At 42.2% G+C, this 13,288-nt stretch overlaps 1 protein-coding gene across 1 annotated transcript; it reads right to left on the reverse strand.

Annotated features, from left to right (window-relative positions):
- Positions 1 to 5,814: 5,814 nt before the first annotated feature.
- Positions 5,815 to 13,058, reverse strand: COMTD1 (catechol-O-methyltransferase domain containing 1). Its single transcript, XM_005500085.3, has 7 exons — positions 12,925 to 13,058; positions 11,519 to 11,652; positions 9,937 to 10,042; positions 8,980 to 9,098; positions 8,662 to 8,716; positions 6,987 to 7,120; positions 5,815 to 6,201 (listed from the first exon to the last, which is right to left on the reverse strand). The coding sequence occupies exons 1-7, from the start codon at positions 13,004 to 13,006 to the stop codon at positions 6,049 to 6,051; spliced, it is 783 nt and encodes a 260-aa protein (XP_005500142.1). The 5' UTR covers positions 13,007 to 13,058; the 3' UTR covers positions 5,815 to 6,048.
- Between the last annotated feature and the right edge of the window lie 230 nt (positions 13,059 to 13,288).

Here is a 13,288-nt window from a genome sequence, read left to right on the forward strand (position 1 = left end):
ATTTCCATTTAGATTTGCAAGCACCCATTTCCCTTATACGCATTTCTTTGCACCCGTTTTAAAAAAGCATTTGTCTCTTTTGTTTTTGTTTCTTTTTGTTGTTGTTGTGGTTTGTTTGTTTTTATTCTCATGCTGGTAGAAACATCCTCGCTGTTGCTCGGGGTTGTTACAGGCCAGTAACATCTGGGCCATAGCCCTGTGGACTCCGGTGGCCATGCCACACAACACGACACCGTGGAGCCCAGGTGTCCTGTGAACACAGTGAACCTGTGAACCAGTCCTTCCTGAGAGCTGGCTGCTTATGTTGATGTTTTGCATTTATGAACTTGACTCAAATTCTTGGTGTTGTGAACGTACAGCCAGGTTTTGTCCTGGGTAATGGACATTGTGTTGTCTTGTGTGTACGCAGGAGCTAGGCGTTGCATTTACTTGTGACAGAAGCAGTAACACACTCTCATTAACTATCTTCTCCAAATCTAATTTCACTATGTCAAAAAGTTACTACTTTCAGCTCACCAACATAACCCAAGTCTGTACCCATAACTCCAAAGGTTGTCGTAAAAATGCACCAAGTCTCTTGGTTTTTCAGTAGATGAATAGGAATAAAATTATGAGCCTCTAAACTAAATAATAATTTTTTCTTGTAGCTTGAGATCTGTTCAATCAATAATCTTTTTGCTAACTCTGGGGAGAATTTTAGTTGCCTCCATAAAATGCTTTAATTATTTAAAATCATAAAATATAAGTAGGTACAATTTGCTTGGAACTCATTAGGGAAATATATGAATAAGAAGAAAAGATAATGTTTGCTTCTGCATTAATTTAAAGCAGTCTCTAAAACATGAAATCTAATCCTGGAAAGCAGTGACTTATCAGCAATGTTTACTTTTCCTATAATAGGAATAAATATTAAAGCAGCTAGTTATGTGCTTATCCCTACAGTATTGCATTGAGCCAAAAAGGAAGATAAATAACTTGTCTGAAATCCCACATTAATTTCCCTCTTTTACAGGTTTTATGTTTGTTCATTTCCTTTTCAAAACATTGCTTTTTAAATTATTGTAAAACAGGTGACTTGGAAACCACAAGTAGCTGCAAATGCATGAGACCAATTTGTGTGTGATTGGAATTATGCAGAGGCAATGCTTCATACTCAGCAGAGCCTTTAATTCCAGTGCAAGTCACAGGGCACAACTTGCAACAGCAGTGAAATGCCATGGCCCTGGGGCAGGACTTAGCAGACCAGGGAACAGAGCAACTGATGGGCAAGGAAACAAATACAACTTATTACTTTTAAGTTGCTCTGAAGGAGCTTCAGTGCTCACTGTGGCAGGAAATGTTCGTTTGCAACTCTTTGGTGTGCAAAGAGAGAAGAAATGGCTTTGTCTTCCCTGTTCAGTTCTACTTGTTTGGGATCTCATCAGAAATCCCTCCTCAAAAGACCCTTCTCATTTTATTTACAGCTTTCTACATTGTCATTCTGGGAAGGATGTGATAGCGCTGCTGCTCCTGTGAAAATGAAATGAGCAGTAAAATCAAACGTGCTGCAAGCCACTCAGAGATGGGTCCAGATCTATTGTTGTGTGGGGAGCTGGTAGGTTATCTGAATGTGTTGATGTGCCCATTGTCTACCAGGACAGATGGAGCTGCTCACCAAGGTCATGTTCTTCATAGTAGTACAAGCATGGTGCCAGGGGAGGGAGGAAGCCTGTGCAGTTTCAGTATGTCAATTAGATAAAACTGAGCTGCCTTCATCTCAACTAGAAGGGAGAATGGTTTCTTAAGACAGCACTGACCTCTTACCTTATTTACCCCTGTTGTGGCCATTTAGGATGGATTTCTTCAAGTGATAAAGAGAACACAAGCAGGCATGCAGCTAACTCCGCAACTACGTCGACAGAAAGGAGCCAGCTACAAGGTGTGGCACTTGTTGCTGTTGCCACCCAGATATCACCGAGATTGCAGTGCCTGAGACACAGCATGTGCCTCAGGTCTGAGCTGCAAGGTTTGTGGGGAATGTGAGTCACTGTTCCTGCTTCAAAGGAGGGGATTTGGATGAGGTTTATATTTGTGTTCCTTTCCCTGTATCTGAAGGGCTTTATCACTCAAAGTTTGCTAATTGTTTGTGTCTAACGTGGCCAATTTCAAACAGATTAAAAGCAATTTATGGGTTTGTTAAAAGAGGGAGGGATGGCAGTGCCAGGGGTTTAAACAAACACCTCTATGTTAACGCTGCACCCAGCAGCCCAGTTTTCCTTCAGGCCTGCAGCAACGTGACAGATGGATGATGCTCTTTGCTTCCTCCCCCGTGTGTCCCAGTGGGATCAGAAGTTGCAGCGTTGAAAATGCAAAGTGAGCCCTGAGTATTCAGTAACCCCTGTGTCTACCCTTGGGCAGTGAGTTGTTTCTTTTTGGGGGCAGCCCCTCTCTCTAGATTTCTAAGCACCCGATCTGAGTCCTGAGTGCTTTCCACACTGTATATAACTCCAAGCTTTTTCTGTCATTCCTCTGGGTATATTGGAGAGGGCCAGCACAAAGGGGGAGCATGCTGAGCGAGTGTCATTGGCTCATTTAATTAACTAGTAGAGATGCAAAGTCTGCTCTGAAACAATCCTCTGTTCCTTTTCCTGTCACCCATCCAAATATCACACCACACTGTTTTGAATGTGATGTCTTTGGAGCAGGGACTGAGATACCCGACCAGCAGCTGGGGTTACGTGTTTTCATTCTTGTGGTGGCTTACGGGAGTTACTGCAATAGGGGGATTGATTTTTTTTTTTTTTTTTTTTTTTTTTTTTTTTTTTTTTTATGTGCTACTCTTTAGCCCCATTTGCTTCTAAGCAAGCCCCAACTGTACATTTGTCACCTGTGTTGGCCTCTCTGGAGTCAACCCTTGCAACTAGAAGAGAGATGCCAGTGCTGCATGAACAGCTGGGTGACGGGGTTTGGGCAACAGCTGTGCCCTCAGGTCTGCTTCTCTTTTAGGGGTGGAAAATCCTGAGCCCCTACAGTGTGAGCAGTATCTTGGGCAGGTGTGTTACCTGGGAGGGGTGAGCAAACCTGTCAGCTCCCATACCTGATCTCACCATTAGAGAGAGACAAAGACTTGCACTGCGTTATCGTGCGGTCCACTCTCGGCACCTAATGAAAGCCTAAATTTCCATTGTCCCCACAAATTCTGCAAAGCTGATTCACCACCTGAATTAAACTATAATTATATATTATCAGCAGTCACTTTATAGTAAGGTTGAAGGATTAAATGTAGTTAGTGGTGATGAATTCCAGACGTGCAGGACAGAAGCCTGAAGAGAAAGCCAGCTTCTGAGTTAACCACAAGATAGAGTGTAATGTATTCTAAATATTTGATTCAATTAAGCTTCCTTCTGCTCTTTGTTCCAGCTTACAGATGGCTCATCAATCTATAGTTTAGGGACACATTGCTATTCTTTCTAATGGTAATTACGTGATCAGGATGGAGACAGGTTTGATTAAATGTTCGCACTATGCTCTGCATATTTAAAATGGAGCACAGTCCAAAGGAGAGGCAAAATGCTAGCTTGCTGTGTGTAGCTTCAACCTCAGGCACTCAGTAGGTCTTCATCTAGCTCAGGTGATGAGGACTTTGCCAATCCCCACCATTCAAGGAACAGGAGTTTTTTGAATTGATGAACTATGATTTTATCTGGTTTTGAATGTTGCTAAACTGTTACTTGTCTGTTTCTTGCACAACTATTGATGGTACTTGCCCATTTTTGATTTGGCTTTACTGAGACGATTCTTGCAACTTGGAAATTGCTAGCAAACCAGTTAAGAGTCCTTGATCAATATTCCAGTGACTTCTGTGTGTTTGGGAAAGGCCATCATGGTACTTTAGGTCACAGTATGTATGTATTCTTAACAGCTTGTAGCTTGCTTGTGATTATCAGCCTTTAGCCTCAGAAAGCAGGACTATTTGAGAGGATGACCTAGCTGTTGAACTGTCCCATTTTGTGTTTGTAACCCTCAGAGTTTTTTGTTATCTACTTAAAAAAGTAAAAACATAATGTAGAACATGGCCAGAAGCTTTGCATGAAAATGTATAATCTTGTATGTTCCTTTAACCACCCTATCTTAAGTATTATAGTCATTAAGACTTTGGTAAGGTGTTATTTCTTTTATGTAGATAAGAAAACTGAGGCACATAGAGGCCTGAAGCTCTGACGGGAAGACTGTAGCCAGAAGAAGAAATTGGGCAAGCTTTATGCACGGTTTAAAAATCTTATTTAAGGGCTATACGCACTTTGTCCTGGCCTTCTCCCAGGCATAGATTTTACTTTACAGCAGCCAGTCCTCAATTCAGCAAAGTACTTAAGCACATCCTGATGTGGCCTGCTGAATCAGGGTTTTAAGTGGAAGTGACAGAAATAGAATTGAGAACACCTCACTCACAGCCCCACTCTGAAACCATCAGGCAATGCTTCCTTCCTCATCCCTCTCCCACTGCAGTGTACGGCCACCGGTGTCTGAGACGGGTAAGACCTGTGCCCTCCACGTCTGTCCCTTATCAGAACCCAAGCCACCAGGTGAAACTTAAAAATGTTAGCCAAGTACCCAGTTCTAACAATTCTGAGATTTGAAACCTTTATCCCCCAGTGCCCTGAATCATTCAAGTGCTTTGTTTAAACAAAAGGAAGAAGGATTCTTTTAGACCTGATACAGCTTCCCTATAGGAGACCAACAAATCTGAGCGACTTTTTTCCTCCATATACATATGATATCCTTCCAGTGTATCAGTCACCCAAAACCGTAGCCAGTGGAGCTTTTGTATGTAAAATGCCGGTTTTGGTTTGTTGTTTAGCTAGGTTTTCTCTGTCATAAGCATTTTGGGCTGAAATAGAAATCCCTAAAAATTAGTTATTACTATTTGTAATTCACCATGGAAAGAAGCCATTAGCTGGATTTCTATTCTCTATCTTGAACAGAATATGCCTCTTACCACCTTAAGTCTCCTTCATTGGTCCCCAGTAACGTGAGCTTTTTCAACTGTTTCTTGATGAAAAAAATTATAGAATGCATCAAGATGAAACAAGTAATGGATTGCAACAGCAAATGAAGTTAACTAGGAGTTAAGAATGCTGTCAGAAAAGTCTTTACTGGGGCATGGAAAAGGCATCATGTTGTTACATGCTGCTTAGGGAAGGGAATCTCTGCTTGCAGTAATTATTTGAATAGCCAGTTAACAGCTACATTACATTCTCATACAATCATCATTTTCCTTCTTTAGACAAGTCCCTAGCAAGCTGCTGCTTTTGGCAGGCAGGTGGGAGGGAGAGAGTAAGAAGGAAGAATTTTTTTTTTTGTTCTTGCCCATTTGCTCTTTTTCATTCTGACTATACAGTGCAGGCAATTATTTTTTTTAATCTAGGTGGAAGAAACCCAGTCCTTGCACACAAAGGTTATAGGGCATGCTCTGTATTGTAAGTCCTGTTTACGCTTTTAAATTCTTTTAAAGACAACTTTTTTTCCCCCCAGATGGTGTATATTCGCGGCTTCTTACGAAGTACCCTTCAAGGATTACTAATAACTTTCAAAATCATTAGTTTGAGAAGGCTGGCAATCTCCTTGATGTCACATACATTTCATTTAAAATCCACTTTTCTATTAGGGCTTTTTACATTACTAAACTCCACTTTTCCTTTTGATGGTAGGGCTGATTATTCTGCTACTCGGTAGACTCTTTTAGGACAGAAAATGACTTAGTTGTATTGACTCACTTGGAACTTATTCTACAGAGGGAGATTTTTTCAACCACTGTCTTACAAGGACAACTTCACATAAGTTTACTTACTTTATTACAATTAAAATAAGAAACCATAGCCGATCTCAAAACAAGTGTGTCTTCTCAACTTAGCCATCCTTAGGATCCTGCTGCTCCTAAAGTCTACTTCCCCAGGCTATCCTATCCAGTGGAGATATAGGTTAAATAACCATTTTTGATACTGCTCTGCTTGCATTTTTCCTGATGATTTGATACTGCTTCTTGTTTCCCATCTGCTGGGCTTCCTCCAGTTACAACTTGAACGCTAATGTGACTCCATCTCCCATCGGCAGCATGCTGATATTGACTCGTGCATCTCTGAGAAGCTTCTCATTGAGGTGGTGGATGCTCTGGGTTGCTAAGTCATCCTTTCTTGGTTTTAGCACCTTTCCACCCCAAAGGACCTATTGAAAAAAAGAAATGTCATGCACCTCATTTGTTCTGATATGTTCCTTGGACCACAAATGAAGCTTTGGAAAAGGTCCTGCATATTTTCTAGAAATCAATATTACACATTGTATTTCAGATTTCCAGTGGTATCTGACGTGGAGCTCTCATAAGCAAGTGGGGTTGGGAGTCCACAGAATCGGCTGATTGTACTTCTACTGCAAATTAGAAGCCAAAATAAATAAATTAAAAACCCATAATTAAACATAGGCATTTTTAAAAGCTCCAATTCAGCTGCCACCATAACCCTGAAGGAACCTGAAGTTTAACATTGTTCTTCACTTTAAGTGAAAGTTACAAATTGATAACTTATTAGTAGTTACTGATTACAAGTGCTACCTATGATCTTGCATAAGTACTGTACATAGTATAACAGAAAATGCACTGCAAGATAAATCAGAATACTATAGAGCATTCTCTGTAATTAATTACAAAAAATTTGATAAGTTTGTTATCACAGGCCATTTATGTACATTTATGTAACATAAATTTAATACATAACTTCTAACTTCTGTAGGTTTTTACTCTTTGCTTATATTAGAGTTCCATATAGCTTACTTTAGAAATTTATGTTGAATTATAAAAGGCCCCTTTGCATAACATGGAACAAACAAGTTGCAATGGGCAACTGAGTTGCAGGTCAGAAATCACATTACTAGTATCCCGCTGTGACTTTTTTTCCTTTCCCAGAGGCAAAAGCAGTAACTCCCTGTGCTACTACTACTACAAACGCAGTACTTACATTATCAATAGCTATTATTCCCCCCTTCTTTATGAGGCGCAAACATTTTTCATAGTATTCATTGCAGCTTTCTTTATCCGCATCAATGAAAGCAAAATCAAAGGTTTCTGATTCTCCACTGGCCAACAGTTCATCTAGATGAGCAACAAAGTGAGTCGTTATACCCTGGTTAATACTGTGTAGGAGGAAGTTGTCCATTTGTGTCAAAGTTCTAATTAAATAGTGGTTTTGGTGCCTGGATCAGGCAGCCTATTCCTCTACAGCTAATTACCAGAAAAGCTTATCCCACAGGAACCAGTCTAGGCACAATGTATGCCATAAAACAGTTGGCTACTGAGTTCTGCCTACTTGGAAGTTCATGGAGTAGTTCTAAATCTGTAGGACACAACTGGAACTACTGAAAGCTGAAGTAAAAACAAGTCAAGCCATTTGAAACTGGACACACTCTGTACCTTCAGCTAGTTTTTGAGCTGACTGAGAACTGTTGTCTTAAATGGATTAGGATTTTTCTCACATTTACGAAAAGGTCCTACGTGCTAATCTTTTGTTGATAATAGAAAGCCATGACACAGGTCATGAATAAATCCTGTTGGAGATCTCCATCACAGCAAAAGCTGTAAGTATTCCCTCTCTGGAGCAAGGCAAGTGTTGTTCAGATTTGAGTTCTCCTAATTGGACTTATTGACCAAGAACTACAAATCATCAGTTGTGGAGGGGCTGGCTGCTGCTTTCCTAAGGTTCTCAGCCACCTCTGTCAACAGAGGATCTTTTTGTCTGAAGCGCTGCCTAGACAAAGCTGTCCGTCGGGCTTCAAGGACAGTATATCCTAGCTGGCTGTTAACCTTTGCTGGAAACCTTCTTCTGACTCCTCCATTCCTAGCAAATTTCTTGCATTGTCAGAATATTTACTAATATCCCTGCTGCTCCACATCTTCTAGTTTGTGGAGTCTCCTTCTCTGGAGACATTCAAAACCCGCCTGGACATGTTCCTGTGCGACCTCACCTAGGCGTTCCTGCTCCAGCAGGGGGATTGGACTAGATGATCTTTTGAGGTCCCTTCCAATCCCAAACATACTGTGATACTGTGACAGTTTCTTGAATGACAAAAAAGTCATTGACTTTCTAATAGCCTTCCATGCTTTTGACACAACCTAAACTTGAACTTCTCTAGACACAATTCAACTCTTATACTTTAAGTTTTATATTGGCTTCTGTATTTTTTCTGCACTTCAGCCCTTTCAGAAAACTCTTTCTGCCTGTAACAAAGAAATACTGGCTTGGAATGGACAATGGATAAGAGAAATTGGGCTTTGTCTAATTAATCTGTTTTAATCAGCTTTCCTAGAAGCAGCTGACAATAGTACTTCATAGATTAAACAAGGCAATGGGCAGGACAGGTGAGTGACCAGTACAGCCCACCACACAGGACATCCTGCTAGCACGTAAGAAAACTGTGAATTTAGGTGAAATTTTCTCTTTTTTTTCTCTTATATTAAAAAAAAAAAAACAAACCAAAACACACACACACACACACACACACAAACACATGCAAAAACCAAACTGTCTCGCTCTTAGCAAAGGGATTGCATCCACAAGCATATTTGGTCTTGGATTTCATTGGCATTATATCCATCTTCTATTTCTAGAGAAGGGAAAAGTGGTTTAGGCTACTTACCAAGCGTTTGAATTGCTGGCTTAATTCTCAGATCAATTTTATGCTCTACTCCTGCCTAGAGTTAAAAAGAACAAAGAATTGATGAAACTGCTTAAGAAATAACCTGTTAGTGGGTTGCACCCGGGGAGTGACTAGTGTTCAGATATTTTTCCTATTATTTTTAGGTTTCAGACAACACTTATTTGTCTTTCCGAACTGAACTGTCTCAGCCTCCTTTAATGATAGGAATGCTTCTGTATATTGAAGTCTAAGATATCAAAATCCCTTGACATGCAAATGCAGCTGTCCCAAACACATAACAGAAGAGATGCTACCTACCTCTTTCCACAGTGGCTTTCCAATTTTGACATAGTCCTCATTTATATCACAGGCAATAACTCTGCCATTGTCTGGCAGGACAAGTGCCATATTCAAGGTATTATAACCTGTGAAAACACCTAGGAAAATCATAAGAGTCATTAACACTTACCATATTGTGGGGGAAAAAAAAAAAAAGATAGTGAGGTACAAGCCTCCCTTCTGGAATAAGAACCCCAAAGGAGTAGAGGATGGCAATTTGGTAATGGACACAAAAGCTTTTCCCTACCATTTTAATGTAATAGTAACCTGGGAGGAATTTTTCCTATTTTTTTTTTTTAATCTTTTAGCAAAGCTTAATATTGCCTTTTTCCAAGTCTTATGGATACACAGATGGAGTTTGGTCCTGCATCTCTGAGGAACACCCTTATTTAAAAGTGGAGCTCAATCCTGAGCCAAAGGGACCAGACCAGCAGCAAAATACACCATAACAAGGGCATCAAAACAGCCAGGCCAAGAATGAAGGCAGTGGGAACCCATACACGGATGCTCAGCATCCATCTGGCTTTGGGACATCCTGCTAAAACAGGTGCATCAGGGAAAGTGGATTGGATGCAGGGCGTGTGCAGCAAAACATTTCCTTCTGGGAATAAACTGATACAGGAAGGAAAGAATACACCCTGCCCTGCAATTGCTGCCTGACATTGGAGGGCCAAGTGATCTGTTGATCTTACTTTTTCAGATTGTCTCTAAGTAAATGAGACATCCCTATCAGAGTTATTAAAAGCACATATAGAAAAAGAGGCAAGTAAGTGCAGATCTGACGCTACTTTTAACACTTGCAGTTTGCCCACCTGTTTGCTGAGACAGGGATGCAGTGTCTTACTATGTTTAGATAACTTATGTAAACATGACTATTTGGAAAAGCATAGCCAGCAGCTTTATTCTACTAGAGAGAGGACAAAGTGACACTCTTACCTATTTCAATAACTTTCTTGGCTTTAATGAGTTTGACCAAATTTGCCATAAGCTGAGCCTGGTCACAGGACACCATCATTCTACCCCAGGGATGATCAGCGGTAAGCTAGAAAGGAAAACAAAAACAAATAACCATCAGGACAAACAAACCGTAAAGCTTCCAAAACAATATCCTAGTGAAAAAACCCAGAGAAACCCCAGGAAAAACAGATACTCTTTACCTTTCTCACTTTAGATAGCTTTGTGCTCCACCTATGAGCCAGAAATTGGTTTGAATTTAACATTAACTAAGGAGGGTGGAGTGTGTGTCTTAAGCATTGGCTAATCAGTCAGAGCAATAAAATGCCTCAAAGTTGCCACGGCTGTGGCAAATTCAGCAATAGTTATAACTGATGAAGAATCATAGAGGAACCTTGACTGTGAAAGGCCTTTATTTCTGTGTATTTACATAAACAGATGCACTTTTAAAAAAATTATAACCTTTGTACTTATGCCCTTATCCCCCAAGATAGGTAGCATGTTTTTATAAGCTGCTAGGTTAAATTCTGTTACCAAAGGTGAAACCATGTTCTGACCGCACAGTGCAGAGCCAGAGCAGCTGTGCTAGTGCTGGGGGGGGAGGGCCCCTGGTTCTGAGGGGGGCAGCAGGAAAAGATGGGCTGTACCCAGTGGAAGGGACACTCCTGTTTTCTTTCTTCCTCTAGGCCTCATCCCAATCAACCAGCTCTAGTACTTTTCATTAAATTGCTTTTATACAGGGGTAATTTGTCTCACTTGAAATGACTCAGTCCTAAGTGAGGTCTATTCTGAGCTCTGACATTGGAGCCTGCTGGAGAACATCATTTCTTTAAGCTACAGTTTCCTTGAACACCCAGTAAAATGAACAAAATTTATCTGTTACAGTTAAAATCAAGTGCAGCCCAAACACATGAGCTTAGAAGCCATGTCTAAGAAGCCATGTCTAAAACATATGCCAGTACTATTAAATACTCATTTAGGTAGCCATGAACATTGAAGAGTTTGGGTACTACCAGTTTAAAAAGAAAATATCATGTGTGTTTTACAGTTTAATAGATGGGACAATTTTGCACTGCTTCTCCTATGTAGGAAGTGTATCCAAGGGAAGTGTATTTGACCAGGATTTCTTCTGGACCAGATATCATCGATAAATATAAATATGTCTTTAAGGACTGGAAGTCCCAGAAAGCACAAGGAGTAAGGAAATGAAGAAGATTCAAGCCATCTTTCCACGTACATCAAATAATGGTCTTCAGCAGTAAGTAAGATTTTGGTCTCTTCCTCAAGGTTCTGGATTATAAAACTAGCAGACTAACCCTAAGGGGCTGGGCTATTTAGGTATATCTATAAGGAACAGACAGCTGTACAATTGAGGATGCCAGTAGTGCTTCCTGAATGACCTACTAGTTTTGTATACTACCACCTATAAATCCAGGGGTGTGCAAGTAAGATGGAGGAAGACTATCACAAAGAGTCCAGCAGTTCAGGACGAGACGTGGGCAATACAGAAAGGGCCTAGTGGAACTCTGAACAGAAAATCTGTGTTGAGGGATAAGATACTGACCAGTCGGAGCTTCTTCAGAATTGGGTGTTCCCGCAAAGAGTGATCCAGTATGTATTGCCAGAGAGGACTGCTTTTCCCGATAATGCTCTTGGATGATTTAGGTGTTCCAAAAACTAAAGAAGGGTATCTTTTACCTACCAAAAAAACCAAAAACAAAAACAAAAAAACCCTTTTTATCTTTGTTAGTTATTGCCTGCTTAAATAAAGGAAGCACTTAAGTATTACTAAAGGTTAGAGTATTCTTTGCTCTGAAAAATCCAGTGAAAAAGGAAAATGCAATGTAGTGGGACAGCTGAGTGGACTCATTTTACCGTTAAGATGTCCAGCCCCAAGTCTGCAAAGGCTGAAAGGGAAAGGCTTCGGTACTGTGCTGTTCAGCAGCCTATGTGAACATTAGAAACTCATATTCTTACAGGACAAGTAACCACATCAAAACTCTAAGGGCAAGTGTAAGGAGAAAAGCATGAACGAGGCACACTATTTTCTTCACATGGATAGAGGTGGCTGGTCTTTAGGGCTGTCAGCTGATGCATCTTCTCAAGGCCTGTGTTCTCCTAATGACAGTGTTCTGTCCGCTAGCCATGGGAAATCCGGCATTGCCCACTGCCTGGTTTAACATAAAACTAGGGTGCAAAAAAAAAGCAGATTCTGAAATCTGAAGTTTAGGAACTGTTGCTTGTCTACTTAAACAGAGAACTGATCTCAGCTTTGATGCCTAATGCTTCTTTCACGAAATGGAGGAATTACTTTAAAGAAATAACAACAACAAAAATATCCGCTCCCTATCTCTTGATAGTTGTTTGCTACTGAAGAACACTTATTTCGAGGTTTTGATTTATTTTCTGTTAATTGCTCTGTTTTACAGACGATCACACTGAGGTGTAGATTATTTCAGCAACGTGCCTGAAGTCACAGGGTAAGTAAGCAAGCGGCTGTGCCCCACACTCAGCACCAGCCTCCCACCCCTGCCTTGCTCGCACCTCCTTTGGCCCTGAGGAACGAAAGCGAAACTGATCAGACGAGAAAGCAGTGACCAGGACACCGCATGGCGTTTTCTGCCTGGCCACAGAAGCGCCGGCAGGGGCCGGGTGGGGCCGTGCCTTCGCCTTTGCTGGGACCTTGGCCCCGGCCCCACGCTGCAGCAGCTGGATTAAAGGGAGCGGCTTGTGCTCTTAAGAGCATCAGCGTATTTATCGCCGCAGCTCAGCGAAATTCCGGCCCGCAGGGCAGCCCCTCTCAGGGTAGCGCCCAAAGGATGCCCCCCTGACGGCCACTCGAAACCGGGGGTCCCCCCTGCCCCCGGGGGGCACCTGCCCGGCCACCGCGATCCCCGGCCCCTCCCCCGTGGGGACAAGGGAAGGGCGCAGCCTCCAACCTCGTACGCAGGGGGCGGGGGCGCCACTTACCTGCGAGCATCCCCGTGGCAAAGGCGACCCCCAGCATCGCCGTCCCGACGGCCACTTCTTTGGGCACGCTGAAAAGGGGCATTTCGGGGCCGGGAGGGGAGCGGCGCGGCCCGGAGCGGTCACAAGCGGGTCGGACGGCGGGGCGGGGCCGGTGGCGGGGGGCGGGGCGCGGCGAGGTGTCCTCTTGGAGCCGGCGCCTCGGTGGATTTTCGTGTCCCGAGGTGCCTGGCGGGCGGGGCCATCCGGTGGGAGTGACGTGCTCCCGTAGCGGTGTGTAAGGTGACAAAATCGGCACCTGCGGGTTGTGCCGCAACTTCCTCAGAGGCTGTTTCTGGTATGCTTTCCCTGCAGTCTTCGTTTCAAA

Source organism: Columba livia, chromosome 6, assembly GCF_036013475.1.
Source record: "Columba livia isolate bColLiv1 breed racing homer chromosome 6, bColLiv1.pat.W.v2, whole genome shotgun sequence".
Taxonomy (NCBI): domain Eukaryota; kingdom Metazoa; phylum Chordata; class Aves; order Columbiformes; family Columbidae; genus Columba; species Columba livia.